This window comes from Plasmodium gonderi (genome assembly GCF_002157705.1).
Source record: "Plasmodium gonderi DNA, contig: Chr07, whole genome shotgun sequence".
Lineage (NCBI taxonomy): Eukaryota > Apicomplexa > Aconoidasida > Haemosporida > Plasmodiidae > Plasmodium > Plasmodium gonderi.
In genome coordinates, this window is record NW_021628932.1 from 707,301 (window position 1) to 728,341 (window position 21,041).

A 21,041-nucleotide genomic window follows, 5' to 3' on the forward strand; every position below is an offset into this window, starting at 1 on the left:
TTTTTCACTTGAAATATTTTGGTATTATCAGTTGTAAATGGTAAACAACTGTGTGTTTTTTTGTGTGTGCCTTTTTCATGCATTTTATTATTTTTCCTTTTTTTCACATCTCAGATATGCAAAATTATCTTGTCTAAAAAAGAACAAACTTATAATGTTTGTGAATTTTTATGCAACGATGGCGAAATTTATTTTGATTTTCCATTTTTGTCGTTCATTTTTATATTCTTCATGTTTTTTCTTTGCGCTGTACGCATGTCAAATATGAACTAAAGTGCATTTGAATAAGGTGATGCATGCACGCATTTTTGTTAATTTTACTTCTGCTGTGCAACTTCACTTTAGTAGTGAATAGTAAAAAAGTCAGAAAAAAATTCTTTTTAATTTTTTTTAAAATGTCTTAAAAAAAAAAAACAAAAAAAAAATATGCTATATTTTTTTTTTTTTTTGCTTCTACCTTTCTGAGGTTTTCCGCACGAACAATGAACCAACGAATGCAACGGGTTCATTTAGTGACAAATAAAAATACGTACAACGGCTAATATGAAAATTTTTCATTGTAGAAATTTTATTTAATCTTCATATTAATGGACACTCTCGTAATATATATTTCTTACAGAGTTTCCCTTTTTGCAACAACAGTAGATATATACCCATGCAATATTTAACACAAGATAAATGGAAAAAAAAAAAAAAAATTGATAAGGGGAGAAAATACATCAGAAGAGTTAGCCATATAGTGAAATAACGACTGAATAAGAAATATTAACCTGAACATATCATAATTTTTACATTGTGTAAATAAAAAAAAAGAAAAAAAGAAATTACAAATTGTATTATAAAACTTTTTTCCTTGACCAGTTAATAACAAAATTGGACGCACTTAAATACACACAATTCGGGAAAGTTCTAAGAAAAAAAAAAAAATGCTAAAAAGTTGCACAAGAAAAATTATGTAGACAAAAGAAAAACAAAAAAAAAAAAGTAGTATACATTTTTCCACGCAACATGTATATGACAAATTGAGAACACGGTTATTTGTATGCATACATTTCAATGTTAAAATGTGTAATGATTAGTGATTCGGGGAATTGCATAACGAATATTTATAAACATGTTGGTCTCCTAATGTGTAACACAGATAAGTAAAATAAAAATATGTTCTATTAAAATGGTTTTCACAGTTGTAAATTTATATTAGAATGAAATAAAAAAAAAAATAAGTAAGTCATTTCATCCATCGTAAACTCTTTACTGTGTGAAAAAAATAAAATTAAAAACAATTTTTTTGTACTCTTATAACAACTTATTTTGAGCTTTCTATCAATATGGTAATAAAGGAGCCTATTGAACTTTCCACTAAAATAAGGAATAAGAGCTGGATAAGAACAAACTTGAATGTACATTTTGAATGGAATATGGAAGTGAAAAAAAAAAAATAAAATAAAGCACATATAAGTTTTTTTTTTTTTTTTTTTTTTTTTTTTTTTCTGCTAAAAAGGAAATAAGTAAAATGTAAAATAAGGTAAAAATGTATGAATAGTTAATGAAAAAAAAAAAAAAAAAAAAAAACATTTATATAATGCGAAGAATAGAAAAATGTTCAAAAATGAATTAAGAAAATATCATAATATTTAGGAAAAAAAAAAAATATGAAATTCAGGAAAACTCAAGTTAGCTTAACAAAATGACGAAAGTACCAAATTCCTTATTCTCCATATGTACAGAAAAAAACTTTAAAGATATGGATATACAAAGTTATAGAAAAAGGAAGCGAACGAAATACATTCACAGGTGTTTGAATATGAGAAAATTGCAAAAATGTAACGATCAGAGAAAAATGGAAAATTATTGCGTATACATAAATTTGAAGGAAATGTTAGTGAACAGCTATTGCAAAAGTACAGGGTCTAATAAAAGTGGTAATTACAACGCGAGAACTACATCAGATGGTGACCCAAACATAATACTGGATGATCAGAAAATGAGTAAAGAAGAAAGAAATAACAACCACTACTGCTGCAAATGTTCAAATCACACATTTGACAATTGCTACATCACAAGTCTATATATTTTTGAAGGCATTTTTCTAATAGGTTGTTCAGGTGGAATTGTAAGTATATTTGACAAAAACTACAACAATATTCTGAACAGACAGATAACTGATTCGGGTATAAAAAATATGTCAGTTAGCGAAAAGGAAAATGCTCTTTGTTTTTCTGACAACTGTGATCATCTTTATTTCGTACATTTAAATGGGACAAGCATGCTGAAAGGTATAAATTTTAAATTAAGCAAAAAAAGCAATAAGAATGACGAAAACATGGAATGTACAAGTGCACCTAATGGAAGAGATGATAAAAGGACCAAATATTTTGATAAAGATAAAGAACCTATATATTTAAACGATGAAAAGTATGCAAATTTAACGAAAAAAGAGAAAAAAATTACACAGGCTTTTCTCTATAATAACATTACTAGCTATAATGTAAAAAACTTAAATTGTTGCATAATTAATCCCTACTTTGACAATTACCACAGTAATAACATTTGCACCTTGACATCGAGTAAAATTGTGTCTATTTTATATATTTATGAATTTCATATAAACAACACTGTTTTGTTTAAAGAGGAAAACATTTTAAATTTATACTGGTACAACGTTTACATTTTTGTATGCACAAGTTCGTCCATTTTCATAACCAATTTTTTTGACAAAACGAAAATTGCGAATATGCTTTTAACTGACCCGGCCATCGGTACTCAAACGAATTTAGCGAATTTCACACAATTGGCAAATTTCACACAATTGGCAAATTTCACACAATTGACTAATTTCACAACTTTCCCAATGAACGAAAAAAGACAATTTGGGAATACACACTGTTTAAATAATGAAACCGATGTTAATATTGATTTTCCATTCGTCGATAATGACAAGGAAAAGAAAGAATATTATAATGATAAACTGGGAAATTTGTCAAATGAACAAAATACAAACTGCTGGTTTAATTCCGCTCATATATGCAATTTACAAAAAGGGTTCTTCATTATTGCTTTCGGAAAAAATATTAAAATTATAAAAATTGAAAAAACAAACGGAATTGAGAAAATAAACGTTTTGAGTAATTTTGATGTAGATAATTATATACTCAGCATAAGTCCATATTATGATTACCATCAGGATTTATTATGTGATAGCAAATTTTGCATGTCTGTAATTACGTCCTCGGGTTACACATTGGAGGTGAGTGATGTGAAAGCAAGACCACGCACCCTTGTGGAACATCTCATATTAACAAGTGACAATTATTTAATGTGTAGAAAGTATCTTTATCTTGAATATGCATTAAGGTCAGATGAAAAAAAGGAAACAATTTGCAAAGGACAAGGGACATTATTAACCTTTACAACTTGTTGTGATGGTGACACAAAAATGGGAGGAACAAATAATATGAACGTGGACTATAACGAGGATGCTTGCAGATACTTGGAGAATTCCCACGGAATGATTGATCGAACTGAAGCATACCCAAGGAACATATTCCAATACATAAAGTTTAAGAAGAAAATAGGTTGCAATTTGATGAAGAGAAAAGGAAATAATGAAAAACAGTCCAGCTTGTACATATATGGAAACAACAGCTTTTTTCAATTTCGATCGAAAAGAATTATGGAGTTCGTTTTTGAGCTTATCGAAAAGAATAATAAAAATGGAAAAAATATATTTCTCTTAATCAATGAATTAAGAAAAGAAAGAAGTTGCAGAAAAGAGTTAACTGAAATTGTATTATTTTTTATATACGCCTTTTTAGAACACAAAAAATATTTCATTGCAGCTGAAATATTTATCATGATGTGTAACCACTTCTGTAACAAAAAAAAGGTTATCTACAACATCATTAAAGCATTTTTCCTTTACAGAAAAATTTACATTCTTTCACTTTTTTATAGAAAATTAAAAGAAGAAAGAAAATGTCAAAAAAAAAGAAATTATTCCTTACACGCAAGAGGTGATAAAAAAAGGTTCATAATGTTGCATAAAAGAAGAAAAAAAAAAGTTAAAAGTATTATATATATTCTTCATCATGCGACTACGAGGAGGAAAAAAAATAGCGTTATGAAAAGAGCAAAAAAACACCTTGACAAGATAGAAGAAAAGAGAAAAAAAAAAAAAAAAAAAAAAAAAAAAATTCTTCTCCGTTTGCAAAAAGAAGAAAATTTTTTTTTTTCCTTTTTTATAACGAAAAAACTATTTAACAAATTTTTGGTTTTTTTGTTATTCACTGATATTTGCGAATTTCAAAAGATTTACGAAATTTCACCCGACTCTCATTTAAATGCTTGCATGTTAATTAAGCATATCGCACACTACCTGAAGGACGACACTTTATCTACTTTGAGGAAAGAAATTTGTAGTAGTTGCTTCTCCTTCTCTAGAGGAAGAAACGAAAGAAACACAAATGGAAGAATCATTACCACAGTAAGTAGTGGCGATGTTTGTGACATTGGTGGAGGCCACTTCAAAAATAATTGCTCTGATCACAGCAGACGCAACTGCTACTTTTGTGAAATCCTGAAAAAAAATGATAAAAAAAAAAAAAAAAAAAAAAAAAAACTTAAAAAAAAAAAAAAAAAAAAAAAAAAAAAAAAAAAAATACTTTTAAAAAAAAAATTCAATAAGATAATTTTCAAATTTAAAATTCCTCTTGTGATATTCTCGGCAGTATTACCTAAGAATAGGGAGGAAGGAAAAAAAAAAAAAAAAAAAAGAGAAAAAGAAAAAAGAAAAAGCCAGCCAGATTTGCGAAGCAGTAGCAGAAGTAGTGATAGTAGTAGTGAAGGAACAAATCATGATATAGAAATAACTGAAGGTAGGAAGAAAGATAAACAAGTGAAGAATCCGCTAACTGCGTGTTATTCACAAGAAGAAAATAACAAAGAATGCACAAAAAAAATTAAAAAAATATATATTTGTAACGATATTTGTAAGGAGAAAAACACATGCGTAATAAGAACAAATAATTTTGCTCACCACGAAAAGAGTAGTAATCCCAGGTGCAAACGTAAGACCAACGAACTTAATACTGGCTGCGAGAAGTTGCCACACCAGTCTCTGCTTCTGCAGCATAATAATGGATATAATGAGGGGATCAATTATAATGATGAAAAAAAGAAAATTTGTTTAACTATGAAATTTCCAACTGAAGAAAAAAAGAGTGATGGGAACATAGAGGAGGAGGAGGAGGACGACGACGACGAGGGTATGGTACATATAGAAGTCAAGGAAGGCACACATGTAGAAGCTACGATAGGGAAAAATGCAGAAGCAACGACCATGACATATGTAAAAAACACAGGAGAACGGACCATGTGGAACAATCCAAATAACAAAATTGTAGTGGAAGGTGAGGAGGGATACACAGAAGAACAAGAGTTGAAAAAAAAGAAAGGAAAAAAAGGAAGAAACAGAAAAATAAGAAAAAATCAAAAGAAGAAGAAATCGTGTAGTATCTATACTAATAACACACTAACGTTAAAAAATCTGACGAATGATTACTTTTCTAGCAAAGGAGAATATCATAGTAATACCCCTCTAAATTATGAAGAGTTCGTTAAAAAATATTCACCACACCATTGGAGTGTGTTTGAAAAGGAATTTGACAACGTAAAAAAAATGGAGATTATAAAAATGTTAATTGAGATGAAAAATAAAAAAGTGTTTTCATATTTAAATAAATGTAGTTGGCAAGTGCTTAAAAAAATAATAGAAAATTTTGTTATAAAATTATTTCGACTAAGTAAAATTAAAACTGCTAAATTGTTACTTATCGTTAAAGTAAAGGAAAAAGGCAACCATGAATATTTCTTCGATCCAAATGATGTGATAAAAAAATTAAAAAAAAAGCCATTCTTCCTGTACACATATTTGAAGCATATAAAAGATAAAAAATATATGACTCGATACGCACATTTGTTTCTATTCCTCATGTTTATATTTGAGCCTCTACTATTACTAAATTTTCTATCCAAGTATTATAAGTACATAAGTTTCAAGCGCGTCCTTTTTTTTATATCCTTCTTTAATCATCTCCACAATGCAGAAGTGGAAGAAGCTGTAGAAGTGGAAGAAGTTGCAGAAGTGGAAGAAGTTGCAGAAGTGGAAGAAGTTGCAGAAGTGGAAGAAGCTGCAGAAGTGGAAGAAGCTGCAGAAGTGGGAAAAGCTGCGGATGTGGAAACGGAGACAAAAGCAGGCCCGATCGAAGTTGCACACGTGCCGGTTGCCACCCAAAACACTGATGTGATAAAGAACGGGGATGACACAGTGCAGGGAAATGAAATAAAGGAAGAACCAAAGAGTGATGAATACCAAAATAATGAACAAGGGGAGGAGAAAAAATCTCAAAGCAGTGTGCCTAATTACACCAAATCGAAAGTTAATCATTTTGAAAACAAAAGAGTTATGTTACTGTATAGGCATCTACTGAACGAGAAAATTGAGAGGGAAAAATTGATTGAATTGTTTAATTTTGTAAAATATTGCTCAAAAAATTGTAAGAAACGTGTGAATTTTTTTCTGAACGTTAAAGCATTTTTGTACCTAAAATTTGGGTACATAAGTAAGGCATTAAAAATATACACAAAATTAAGTAATTACGCTGAAATATTTTACATTATGAAATTTCATAATGTGTCAATTGATGATGATGTAATGAAAAAGGTAAAGCATAATTTGACGTCTTCAAATTATGCTACTTTTTTAAGCCATATAGATAAAGAAGGAGGATTATTAGATAAAATGTTTATCGACATTCATTCCTTAGCTGACATGACAACAAATCGGAAAAAGTGGAGAAAATTTTTCTTATCAATGGGTGGTAATGATTATATATTCAATTCAACGCCATTTGCAAATTGTGTAATCGATGATACTGGTGTTGATGGTGTTAACAAGGAGAAAAATTTGAATGATGATAAGGAGGAGAACAGTTTGAATGATGTTAAGGAGGAGAAAGATTTGATTGATGTTAACGATGCTAACGATATTAACTGTGTTGGTGAGAGAGATGAACTGGGCAACGTTCTCTCTCGCAAAGTTAACAAATCGGATGATAACTTGGATGCCAAAAGTAAAAAAGGGCATAATGTAACTGAAGTGAAAAAATTGCTTACTTTTAAGAGAGCAGAAAAGAAAGAGGGTAAAGATGAAACGCATTTACAAAATGGGAACCGTTCGAATGAGGATGATAATAGTTGTGTTGATTTGAGAAGTGAGCCTTATGGATATGGTCATCCAGACGACAATTCAACTTTTGCAAAAAGAAAAAACAGAATTCAGTTAGAGGGAGAATCGAAAAGTCGAGGGAATTATAGCATTATCGAATCCTATGTGAAGAGAAGAAATGCCCATTTTGATAATTTGAATAGGGAAATTATGTACAATTTGTATGACGATGGAAATACAAAGAATAGGAAAAAAGATAAACTATTTCGTAAGAACAAGAATAAAAAAAGCATACAGAAATTTCAGAGTAATAGCAGCAAAGGCAGCAGTAGGAGCAATAGTAAGAAGCGGATGGAGGAGGTTCTTTCCGCGTGGAGTGGGGATTCATCATTAAATAAGCATAAAAAAATGGCTATAAAAAAGTATCTAATTGATAATTTAAGTGACGAAATGCATTATGTAACTCTCGTGAACCTCCTGCAGGAATTATTTTACGCAAATGAACTTTGCGATAACTATAACAAAATATTGATAGGATGCAAAACGAACACTTTCAATTATTTGAATGAAATTAAAAAAAAAGGTTATGCAATATATAATGGATTAATAAAAAAAGAAACAAAAAATAATCATTTATATTTTCTAGATATAAATGATTACTATTTTTTGAATGAAAGTAGTAATGATGAAACTTGGAAACAGTTGGATCTGTTAATGCCATACATGAATGATAATACATCAGCAGAAAAGAAAGAGGAGGAAGAGGAGAGGTTGGGAAGCATGGGAGAATTACTACCTCTACATATTCAAAGAGAAATACCACCAAATTATTATTTTTATGATCAGATTCATGATAAATCATATGTTTCGAATTTTTCTTCCTTTTGTAGTTTATGTCAGCATAATATTTATCGTCATGCATATGCATCATTGGGTAAGAGAAAAAAAAACAGAAATAATAACATTCTTGCCTTTTTTTTTTGTAATCATATGTATCATTTGAAATGCCTTAGGGATCGGAAATTTGTTTGCCTCGTGTGTCACTAGTCTTATACCACACGTGGTTGGTTTGTCCAAATTGTCTTTTTATCTTTATGTTTGAGATGTGCTCTTTTCATCGACGCATCGAAAAAAAAAAAAAAAAAAAAAAAAAAAAAAAAAAAAAAAAAACTTATCCTCTACCATTTAGCAGAATGAGGGAGGCATCATTGGGGAATTCAGTCATGTCTTTCGTTACCTTCTTAATTTCTCTATCCTCTCAATCTTATTTTTCCTCATTTTTCTCTTTTGAATTTTTTTTTTTTTTTTTTTTTTTTTTTTGTTTCCATTTCGATGTTTTCCCGCGTTTTCTGTGCCTTTTTTTCACTTACTCTTTTATTGCATCACGAAAATTCATTTTCATGCCGTTTTATTCGTCCCTATATTATAGCATTTAATTTTTGATGCACATGAGCACCGATGAGATATCTTTCTCCTCTGATTCTAAAGAATCTTTTCCTAATGTGCCCAATTCTATCCTTCGTGTCTACTGTCTATCATACGAGAAATTTATTTCCCTGACATGCTTTTTACCCGTGTGTTAATTATTCTCTTTTTGCTTAAAGGTTCATTGACTTGAATATTTTTCCTTAAATATATTTATGTAAATATATTTTTTTTTTTTTTTAATCAGCATTATTTCGTTGCTTTTATTGGTCTGTTTCTTTGTTGCTTCTTCATTTTGCTAATTGCTATTTTGTTATTTTATTTATTTTTTTTTCTGTATGTAACACTTTCTTTCTATAATATGTAAGTGGCATTTCAAAACTGAATGGCTATTTTTGATTTTATTCTTTCGTTCACGTTTACCTTTTGCGTTTACGTTTTTTATTCTTTTTTCTTATTCATTTCTTTATTTTATTTTTTTTAAATTAATTTCACGCGTGTGTGAACAAAAAAGTTTCACAGATTTTTATGCATGTATAAACTAGGAAAATTTGGGTGTTAAAAAAGAAATATAATAAAAACAATAATAATAAAGTAGTAATAAAATAGTAAAAAAAAAAAAAAAAAAAATAATAAATTAGGATATTTCACTTGTACATTATTATGCTCAAACAAACACATAAGTAATATGCTGTGAGGCACATTCTACAGATAGCCAAATGACGAAAGATTAAAAAAAAAAAATCAGTTTCAAATCAGCTTCAAATCAGCTTCAAATCAGTTTCAAATCAGTTTCAAATCAGTTTCAAATCAGCTTCAAATCAGCTTCAAATCAGTTTCAAATCAGCTTCAAATCAGCTTCAAATCAGCTTCAAATCAGCTTCAAATCAGCTTCAAATCAGCTTCAAATCAGCTTCAAATCAGCTTCAAATCAGCTTCAAATCAGCTTCAAATCAGCTTCAAATCAGCTTGTATCACAATTCTGGTTTTTTTTAAAATATTTCTTTCACTTGTCATATTTTTCCTTTACAAAATCGAAAATGACGTCTGCATCTTGAATGGAAGCTACTTCGACATCTTTTTTTTTTCCTGTACATGGTGTGTAGGTGTGATGGAGAATGGTTATCATTTGTATGGTTGACTTCGAAGTTGATTTGGAGTTTAGTCTCGTTCCCGCATGAACATACATGAGCACCTGTTCATATTAGATGCATCATTCAAATTCTTACCCGAATCGATCATCACAACGTCAAAGTAGTAATCGATGTTGTCGTGGTTTATGCATATTGTGCCATTTTTTGTAAGGCAAGAATAATACCTCAGCTTCTCCTCTAGTATTTTCTATTTCGGGTGGTTGTGAAGTGATGAAGTTGTGAAATGATGAAATTGTGAAATGATACCACGATGACGTGGTGAAATATATTGCGATACAGAACACACTATATGGACTAGCACGCGACAGGGATTAAAACTTTTTCTTATAATCAAGTACAACATAATGCCACCCCTCTCCACCTTTCTCCCCTTCATGCTTTTTCCTTTGTTTTTATTTTATTCATTTTTCCAAACCTTTGGGTCACTTAATTCGAAAAACTTCTTATGGTGGGGCTGCAAAATAACACTTGTTGCTGTTTCCAATTTAACAAATCGAAGTCTAACGACATCGAAACAACTGTATGGGTAATAAAAAAAAAGTGGAGGAGAGAGATGGAAAATGAGAAAAAAAAATGAATAAAAAAAGTGGGGAATTTTTCGAGGGAATAACAATTTCTGATATGATTATTTATTTTTTTTTTTTTTTGTCTTCTCTTATTTTTTCTTCTCTATTTTTTATACTCAAGTTGCAGGGATTTCATAATCCACGTGGGTAAAAAGATGAAATTTTTTTTGGACTTGAAGTCTAGTACGTTAATGAATACTCTATCCAATTCTGTGAATAAAAGAAAATATGCAACAATAAAATTAATGCCTTGGAAGTTCTCACATTGAAATGAGTTCTTTATGCAGATGTGTTGGTTTAATAGCTATCACTAAGGCTGACCCTTCGTGACAAAAAATAAAACTAAAGCAAAAGCTAAAATATAAACATGTTTTGATTAAAAAGTACTCTCAATTGTTCGACAAGAAAACTTACTGTTAATGTTTTGATAGGAATAGAACTTATTCGCATCTGACATGCATACATTTTTATAAAAGTGAGTTTTCTTTATGTCCACTTTTTCAATTACAAAATTCCACGGCACTTCAATGTGCTTATTCAGGAGCTGCCTCGAATGAAGAAAGATTCATGGGTGAAACGCTATATATAATACATTGATGGAGAAGTAGTACCGTGTAACGCACCAAAAGTTCAGCAGCATGTGTATGAATTCACCCTGGTATCCACTTACAATGTCGTATATGAACACTGGGAGGGAAGCTTTATCACTGTATTGAATATTATTGTGACAGAATGTGCCTGCATAGTTTCAAGTATTGTGTGAGGAAAATAAAATCAATAAAAAAAAAAAAAAAATAATAAAAAAATTCCCCCTTAAATCACTGCATGTAGGTGGGTATGTTTGTGTCTTTCTCAATATAACAACTAAACATGCATATGGAACATAGGCATGAAACATCCTTATGGAACACACATATGAGATGTAGCTAAAAAAGGGTACACTCTTTAAGGAAGATCTTGGGACCTACCGACAAACGGGTTGAATTTGTCACTGAGTGGTAGGGCGATTAAATAAAATTCTTTTTTGTCATTCTTTAAGTTTAAATTATTTATATCATTTACGTATGTCAGTAGCTACAAAATGGGTAGGTGATAATGATAATGGGAGTTCTTTTTTCTTTTCTCGGTAGTGCGCATATGGATATACATATATATATATATATATATATATACGAGTGGAACATTTCGCATGAGGAATAAGAACGTTAATAAGTAACTGATTCATTAGTTGATGTCATATGGGGAACTAACCTTTGTCTTGTATATAGCCTTAACTGTGTAATTCTTCATTTTTGTTAAAATGTTAAAGTGTGGTTTGATTCCACGTATATGCCTCTTTATTAATGGGAGAGCGTTCTTCTTTTCATTGGTGTATTTCGAATAAATGAAAATAGCTACAACGAGGGATGAGAGAACCAAAAAAAAAAAAAAAAAAAAAAAAAAAAGACAGTGTATGTTAATTCATTAATTAATATACTTATGGGATGACTAGTCGATTTTGTCACAACTAATGTGTCGACAGACATATCGTTGTAGGTACCAAGAGGTTTGTATTAATCTTACGCTGTCCCATTTGTTTCATTATTTTGTTTGCACCATTATAGTTGCTCATTTTTAGTTTTCCTTTCCTTTTTTTTTTTTTTTTTTTTAATCATACTTGGAACAAATGTCAATGATAATAGGATGCATAAAATTATTTTGATCATCTTAGCAAATATCTGAATAAGGGTAATTTTAAAAGAGAGATGTGTATTTTGCATACCTCCTCATTTCCACCTTGATCTACTCCACCCAGCCTTTCCCAACGTTTTTTTTTTCTTTTGTTTTTTTACACTTTGTTCGCTTTCCTTCCCTTTATTTTATTTTATTTATTTTCTTCTTCGCCTTCTTCTAGCTTGCTTGTTTTTTTATTTTATTTTTTTTTTTTTTTTCCTCTCTGGGATGCCCTTATTTCTCTCATCCTCATAAAAATTCATGTTGACATTCATAAAGTTTCCCACCTGAACTCATTCTTGAGAGATAACTATTAGGCTATTCAATACATGTGCTAAAGCAAAAACATGTTTTGCGTGCATATATGTTTATTGAAATGACCACAACAATATGTTTTCATTTCCATAATGTGTTCTTTCACATGTGCTTAAGTGGAGGTAAAAAAAAAAAAAAAAAGAAAGGGCGGCAAATAATAGAACCATAAGGTTAGAACAGCAAAATAATATCAAAGCGACAATAACAAGAATGAAAAAAAATTATCCCAAGTGGAAGTCTCCACATGGTTACACAAACTCGCTAGAGCATTATCTCAATTAGTTAACAGGAAAGTATGGATATATATATATATATATATATATATATATATATATCCAAACATGCATGTGCAGTATGCACTTTTTTTCCCTTTTCCACAAACACGTATAACCAAAACATTTTCGCTTGTGTGCAACTACAATTCTACTTCGATATTAATATCCACATCGATTTTAATCTCATCGCTTTACACTATGATGATTAGTTGAATAACCATTTATCTCACATGAAGCAAAAAAAAAAAAAAAAAAAAAAAAAAAAATTAAAAGAAGCGAATTGTCTCTTTTATTTCTACTTCTAACAGGACTATATCATATTTTGGGACCCTCAATTGACTCAGATTAAAAGAATAGAAACGTTCTTTTTCGAATAATTTTTCAATATTGAAAAAAAAAAGAAGCAATGTAAAGCAAAAAAATATCAGCAGAGAAGCATACGTTTTTACTCATCCAAAGAACGCACAACTTTTATTCGCACAATTGTAGATTTGTTTTCATGTGGATAAACATAAAGTAAAAATAAAACTGCAGGTAAAGCATGAAGCATAATAAAGGGGAAGGATAAAAGTGAAAACATATGTATATGTGTAACCATTGCTTTATTCACAGAACTTGATATATGAGATGTGATAATTTTGCCTTATTTTTTTTTGAATCTCTGTGCTTTTTATTCTCCACATGAAGCAGAAAACATACATTGACATATAAGAAGTTGATGAAGCACTTCTATGAATCCTCTTTGCATCACCATCGTCTTTGTAAAATACTATTTTAAGAACTTGTGTTTTTTTTTTTTTTTTTTTTTTTTTTTTTTTCTGTGCATTTCATTTAGTCAACCTTTGCTTATAAAGGGATCAGAGATTTTCCCCTATGTGGTACCGCATAAATTCAAAGGAACAGAATGATGAAAATTTGAGTGTCGACATGCGTAAGGGGTGTAACTCTCGTAAGCATATTTAAACCAAGCTTAGGAGTTCTTACTTCAAAAAATTCAATGAACTATATATAAGTCTCTATACCCATAGCGAGTGTATATGTATGTGTACTATCTCTGTGCGTGCCTGTGTTTGTTTGTGTATATATTCAAACAAATTTATATGGCACTTGTCCATTTCCCCCCCCCCCTCCCCTCGTTGACACTTCTATATTTGATAGAAGATCTAACACAAAAAGATGGAGGATCTAAGAACATATGGGAGAAGAGAAAAAATTCCCCATTTTTGATATAAAATTAAGAGCATAAAAAAATTAATGTAGTAATAATCTGTCCAGTTATGCCTCCAAAGGTTATTGTTTTATAACAAATTTCATCATATAAAGACAACTCAAATTTTGTATTCGTCTCATTAAATTTTTTAACAATATTTAATAATTCTTCCTTGCATGCATTACACGAGGTTAAGCAAAAAAGAGTATTAACTTGAAAAAAAAAAGAAACGTGTTTAAAGTATTCATACGGTTTATTATTCATAAAAAATATATCAAATGTGCCTTTATCATTTAACAGATCATATTTTTTTTTCAATTTTGATTTGTCATTAATTTCTTTTTCAATGTTGTATATATCTAACACTTGGATATGTGTCTCATCATTATTGTATCTATTGCTACCATTAATGCTATAGCCATTGCTATGGTTGTTGCTATGATTGCTGTTGTTATTAATGCAACTACTAATGTTCCTATTATTATCTCCTTCGGAAAGAAACTTTTTAGCTAGTTCAATAGCATTCTCAGAAAAATCAAACCCACATAATTTTTTGAAGCCCCGTTGATGCAGTTTGTGTAGGAATAATCCATTTCCACATCCTATGTCAAGTATTGACACGTTCTTTTTTTCTTCTTCTTTAAAATGGTTATTCACCCAATTTATTATTTTGTCACAATTTTCTTCAAACCATTCTTCCGGTACGATGTTTGATTCGTCGTAATTTTCCTTTTCTCCTTGATATACTTCTTCCCAGTAACTTAGTTTGTGCAAATTGGATGGTGCCATTTACTTAATGTGAGACGTACTTTATCAAATCTTCATATGAAAAATTTTGCAGATTTGTAATTTCCCTTACCCCACCTTTCTTACTTTTTTTTGGTTTCCTCTTTTGTCGATCTACGCGTGCAGAACTTAGTGGCATGCTTTCCTTTTGTGTTACTCACTGCTTCGTACCTTTTTGTAATAATATGTATATATATATATATATATATATATATACAATTAGAGAAACTTTAGCCTTCTAATTTTTCCATAATTGTATGCCTTCTGGAGTTGTTAACATTCTTATTCGTGCCAGTATTTTTTTTTTTTTTTTTTTTTTTTGTCACTTCAACTTGGTCAACTATTTTGTTTTCTACTTTTTTTTATTCAATTATACATTATTTATTTATTTATTATTTTTTTCCACGGTTTGCAGTGAAGGCTTAACCTATGAAAAAACACAAGGGCGTTAAAAATCACTTTTTTCTTGTCACAATAAAAGACTATTTTAATTTGTTTTATTGTACATTTTTCAGTTTTTATATTTATTTTTACTGTTGAAATAATTTTTCCATAAATTTGAACATTTTCTGGAGTTGCTTTTTTTTTACATGGTTCTTTTTTTTTTTTTATTTTTTTATGATTTGCTCCTATTAAATCAGCTGTAAATTTAAATGCACAGGGACATATGGTAAAAATGTATGTCTATAAAAGCATTGCATGCAAGTTAAAATTTTAAAATCTTTTATCGATGCACTTAAAATCGATCTTGGTTCCTGATTCTTATATTGTCCTTTGTGATGAGCAAGCACCCATAATATCTCTCACGTGTTGGAACTTTTGCACTTCCAAATATATATACATTGTCCCGTTCTTGTGACAAAATTTGGTGAGTATAAAATTGAAGCAAATAAAAATAAAAAAGTTCCTTTCTCCAAGTCACTAAGAGAAACCACCTCATTATGGCCATGTGCTAAGTCCTACGGGCTGACTTGGCCCTGTTCCGTTTTTTTTATTTCTTTATTTCTTCATTATTCAATGGTTCAAAATTGTTGTATAATAGATGGACCTAAATTGGTATTTGTTTTAATGGTGGGTATTCGATAAACTATGTGCAGATTTAGGAAATTCCAATAGTGAAAAAAATATATGCATATATATAAATGAAATAAAAATAAGCATGTATCCTAAAATATATAGATAATATATTTATGATGCTTCATACATAAATATCGCAAAAAGGTGAGAAATTATACCAATAAGTGGTACACTAGTAAAAACCGAACTGTTACTCCTAATGAGATTGAGATAAAGTGAGACGTATTACACCCACCTACCCCCCTTTTATAATTTTTTTTTTTTTTTTTTTTTTTCCTTTCTTATCCCCAGATATTAATATGCAGTAAAAAGGAAAATAGTCTATCTGTGTTGTGTTAGATAAGTTGCTATTATAACATATTCCTCAGACATTTTAAAACACATATATTTTTTGACAGCATATAAAGAAAGAAGTGGTAATATATATATGCATATACATATGTATTTTTTATTCCTCCTTTTACTGGTATATGGACAAATTGTATGCGTACTTGTATGTGTTTATTTTTTTTTTTTTTTTTTTATAAAAGGTAAATTTTCAAAAATAAGTTTTATATTTGTTGTATACACCTTGGCATCAGAGGCCAAAAGTGTACACTTGCTTAAATGCCAAATTGGTGGGTTATCGAATTTGCATAAACATCAACATGAACACATGAATGTGCATAGATAATATATGCACATAATAAGAATATACAATTGTAACGTATGTTTATACGCTTATGTACCATATTATATATATGCAAAATATATGCACATGTATTGTATACATATGTTATATATCCAACAAGTCTGTTTTTGCCAGTATGCTATTTTATCCATCAAAATAATGATCATTATAGCATGAAAGCAAATTTTTTTTTTTTTTTTTTTTTTTTAAATAATGCTATTCATTATACGTAAGCATGTAGAATGTGAGTAAATAATGAATGTATGGTTTGTAGAGGTGCTTTGTGTGAATTTATTTATATACATACACATTTGTGTAAAGGTAAACGTAATGTTATATAAAACAACATGGAAGAGCAGCATAATGAGTATATATACTTCACAATATTTTATATATATACAATGTGTATGCATCGATACATTAATACATGTAAGAATATATTATTACAAAAAAAAAAAAAAAAAAAAAAAAAAAAAAAAAAAAAAAAAAAAAAAAAAAAAAAAAAAAAAAAAAAAAAAATACAGGAAAATAAAAAAAAAAAAAAAAAAAAATTGGACATGGGTGGTAACATATTTTTAATTGTAAATGTTACGTGTTTAAAAAACTTCAAGAACAAATTTCAGGAAAAAGAAATTAATACCTTGCATTGTTGTAAAAGGCATTAAATGATTCCAAATTTGCAGGATAATTGAGCTGATAACCATGAGGTACATTCGCGTATACATTTGGAACAAATGAAATTGGGTAATTAAAAGTATTAGGTGTCTCACTTTCATGATGATATACTGGTCCTCTTCTAACATAATTCGTACGAGTGTTTATATTATTTAAACTATTTATATTACTTTTTTGATAATACGTATAATTTGGATTTTTTTTCATAAATGTCTGATTATTTGGAAATTTTTTATAATTTTGTGATACGGCAAAATGTAAGAAAACAACTCGATTATCAATAATGCGTTCCGGCTGTTGCATAACTTTGAAGGCTTCTTTTGGTGATGAAAATGTTAAAAAACCATATCCTTTAGATTTTCCTTCATTATCATGTATAATAACACACTCTTCTAATTTACCATATTTTTCAAAAATACTTCTTAACGTTGCAACGTTTGTTTTTTGGGATAAATTTCGAACGAATAATTTATTTTGATAATGGTCAGTAAAAGGATCTGCTACTAATCGTACTTGCAATTCTTTATTATCTAATGTATGACTAGTTTTTAAACATTTCTGAACTGATTCAACAAATTTAAAAGTAACAAAACCATATCCTTTTGATCTACCTTCTTTTTCTCTTACTATAATTCCATCTTCAATTTCTCCAAAGGTTTCAAAATATTTTAAAAATTGTTCATCACGTGTACTGAATGGTATATTACGGACCATCAATCTTCTTGTTGATGGTGAAGAAGCAACGGCTTCATTACATTTATCACGTATATCTTGATGTATTAATGCGGATGTTGCTAGGATGTCTATAAGTTGTTCTTTCGATAGTGGTGCAATTAATCTTCTAAGGTTTTCTGCTTCTAATTCTTCATCTTTTACTTCCATCTCATTTTCGTTGTCTGGATCATCTTGGCTTTTTTTATCCTGTGAGATATTCGAATTTGTTCGATTGTAGTGATAGTTTATATTTTCTTCTGATGTCATTTTGTTGTCAGTTCTGTAGTCAAATTGGTGCACAGGCTTGATAAGAAAATTTGCGTTAATTTATTGAGACGCTTTTTTTGAACTTTTTGCTTGACAAGTTTTATGGGCACTTGGCCTTACGTTTCTTTGTTTTAGAAATGTATATAGAAATAATCATATGCGTCTTTTTTCAAATCAGTAAATATACATCTGTAATTATTTCCCTTTTAAATCAATTAGTGAGGGTAATGAGGTTAAAGAAACGTAAAAAAAAAAAAAAAAAAAAAAAAAAAAAAAGTAAAATAAAATAAAATAAAATTTGATATTTGTATTATGCATAGAGAAATGTTATGTGGAAACTATGTTAAGGAATACTTTTTTTCTTCTTTTTTTTTTTTTTTTTTTTTCTATATGTGTTTTCTTTTTCTAGGAAGCTGTAAGTCAATATTGGGTGTAATTTTTTGTTTCATATAATTCATGAAATATTTTATCCTCATTCCTCAGGTAGGTAATGTTTTTATTGGCTCTTCAAAGTTCGTATTTTCACTTTTGAATCAATTCATATTTCGACGTTCATATATGTCATATGATATTTTTTGCCTCTTTAGTTTGTATAACTATATAGGACGAAAGGGGGATTTTGCAGTTTCGATCACAGTTGTCAAATGCATAACAATACTTTTGTTTTGTAATAAGAACAGTGTGTCAAGCGGAATATTGCCAAAATTTTGTACAAAAATTAGACATGAAAATAAAAAACGAATGAAAAGTACATGAATAATATATGACAAAAGTATGACAAATATGTAAAAATATGTAATAATATGTACAAATGTGACAAATTTGTGACAAATAAATGGCAAATATGTGACAAATAAATGACAAATATGTGACAAATAAATGACAAATATGTGACAAATAAATGACAAATATGTGACAAATAAATTACAAACTTGTGGCAAAAATATACGTATTAATTAACAAAGAGACAAATAACGCATAATTGGCAAATTCTTAGATAACACATAACTATCTGTGTTAACTATTTGTATTTCAGAGTAAATAAATGTGATCAATCACATGAAAATAGGAGGGGGGTATAAGGAAATTGCCCATATCCAAAAAGGGATATTGTGCAGGAATGCATAAAATATATATATATGTATGTATATGTATATATTGTGCATATAGAATAAAGGAAATATGGAAAGAAATCTTAAAATATTCAACATTGTTTGCTCGGTTTATTTAAGAGAGTTTTTTCTTCGTGCTCACTTCTCTATATTTTGGATGTTGCCTTATGTCAACAGAAAAGAAAAAAAAAAAAGGGAATGCAATGCACGAGCGGACGTAAGAAGCACGGAAAACAAACGCGAGAAAAACTAACGTGAAAAAAACAAACGTAAGAAAAACAAACTTACGAAAAACAAACGTAAGAAAAACAAACTTACGAAAAACAAACGTAAGAAAAACAAACGTAAGAAAAACAAACGTAAGAAAAACAAACTTACGAAAAACAAACGTAAGAAAAACAAACTTACGAAAAACAAACGTAAGAAAAACAAACTTACGAAAAACAAACGTAAGAAAAACAAAATTTACGAAAAACAAACAACGGAAAAGTCAAAGAACAAATACAATTAATTCAAAACTGATAATAATGTACTTAGAAAAAATTTACATATCTTATAGGTTAATCACGTAACAAAATTATGCATATTGCATATATACTCATGTAAAACCCCTTGCAATTTGTGCAAAAATGGTTAAAATCATAACAATTAAAAAAGGCTCATTTTTTTTTCGTTTTAAAAAAGGCGTAAACAGATTCTTACTCTAACGGGGCACGTGCGTACATAATATAATACATATATAGCATATATATGCTGTTATGTATATATAATAAATATTTATATTATCTTGCATGTAGGGTACGCTAATTTAACAAATGAATGACTTTTTTTCTTAAAGATTTTTTTTTCGTTTGCCAATTAAGATTTTTTTTTCTACAGGGCAAAAAAAAAAAAAAACAAAATTGAAAAACATATAAATATTCGTATATAATTACAAAGTAAAAAAAAAAATAAAAAAAAAGTAAAGTAGTGAAGGCCACAAGGGGGGAAAAAAATGTGATTTCGAGTAAAATGATCGAAAAATTCTTAAACAAAAACTAATTCACAACTTCTTCGTAATAGAGTTTAAAAAAAAGTTTATCCTATGTGTTCTTCTGAATACAACCACCCACCCATTATATTTTATATATATTGTTTTGTTTTATTTTGTTTTACTTTCTATTATTTTGTTCCATTTTGTTTTATTTTGATTTATTTTCTTCCATCTTGTTTTATTTTATTTTGTTCTTTTTTTATTTAAGAGTTTTGAAAAAAAAAAAAAAAACACTTATTTACACTTAAAATTAAGTTTTTACAATATGTGAAAATTAACCAATCGACATTTATTACACATATTTATATATAATAAATATACGTATAAAAATATATATGCAAAATTAGCAAAAAAGAAGTAAAATAATATAATCACTCTTTCAAAATGAAAATTAAGTGGTTCAATTCTGCCTATTCTCAAAAAAAAAAAAAAAAAAAGTGTTTTAAATTCTCATAAATAATAGTGTGCGCACAGTACATTATAAAATGGGGGGAACTTTATAAAAGTAATATAAATAATAAATGACGTGTACACTATTGTATATAACATAAAAGGGTTCACTTTCCTACATGTGCATATTTATATTATATATATATATATATTGTATATTATATATAAATAAAATTTCTCCTTTAACTTTTTAAAATGTAAAAGCATTCATCCTTCATAATTGCATAAAAAATTTTCTACAAGAGCATAAATAAACGCGGTTAAAATTTTGGAGAGCAAAGAACATAAAAAAAATCGTAAAATAAACAAAAAGAAAAGAAAAAAGAAAAAAGAAAAAAGAAAAAAGAAAAAAGAAAAAAGAAAAAGAAAAAATA

General features: G+C 28.8%; 4 protein-coding genes across 4 annotated transcripts; 1 reads left to right on the plus strand and 3 right to left on the minus strand.

Annotated features, from left to right (window-relative positions):
* Nucleotides 1-1,687: 1,687 nt before the first annotated feature.
* On the plus strand, nt 1,688-8,272 carry PGO_071430 (conserved Plasmodium protein, unknown function; the record flags this gene model as incomplete). Its single annotated transcript, XM_028687016.1, has 1 exon — nt 1,688-8,272. The coding sequence occupies one exon, from the start codon at nt 1,688-1,690 to the stop codon at nt 8,270-8,272; it is 6,585 nt and encodes a 2,194-aa protein (XP_028542817.1).
* Nucleotides 8,273-9,656: 1,384 nt separating this feature from the next.
* Nucleotides 9,657-12,076, minus strand: PGO_071440 (ubiquitin fusion degradation protein 1; the record flags this gene model as incomplete). Its single annotated transcript, XM_028687017.1, has 9 exons — nt 9,657-9,739; nt 9,880-9,991; nt 10,220-10,322; nt 10,487-10,580; nt 10,785-10,914; nt 11,041-11,108; nt 11,339-11,444; nt 11,622-11,764; nt 12,028-12,076. The coding sequence occupies 9 exons, from the start codon at nt 12,074-12,076 to the stop codon at nt 9,657-9,659; spliced, it is 888 nt and encodes a 295-aa protein (XP_028542818.1).
* Nucleotides 12,077-13,907: 1,831 nt separating this feature from the next.
* Nucleotides 13,908-14,672, minus strand: PGO_071450 (methyltransferase; the record flags this gene model as incomplete). The annotated part of the gene is made up of 1 exon (XM_028687018.1): nt 13,908-14,672. The coding sequence occupies one exon, from the start codon at nt 14,670-14,672 to the stop codon at nt 13,908-13,910; it is 765 nt and encodes a 254-aa protein (XP_028542819.1).
* Nucleotides 14,673-17,049: 2,377 nt separating this feature from the next.
* Nucleotides 17,050-18,072, minus strand: PGO_071460 (RNA-binding protein musashi; the record flags this gene model as incomplete). Its single annotated transcript, XM_028687019.1, has 1 exon — nt 17,050-18,072. The coding sequence occupies one exon, from the start codon at nt 18,070-18,072 to the stop codon at nt 17,050-17,052; it is 1,023 nt and encodes a 340-aa protein (XP_028542820.1).
* Nucleotides 18,073-21,041: the final 2,969 nt, after the last annotated feature.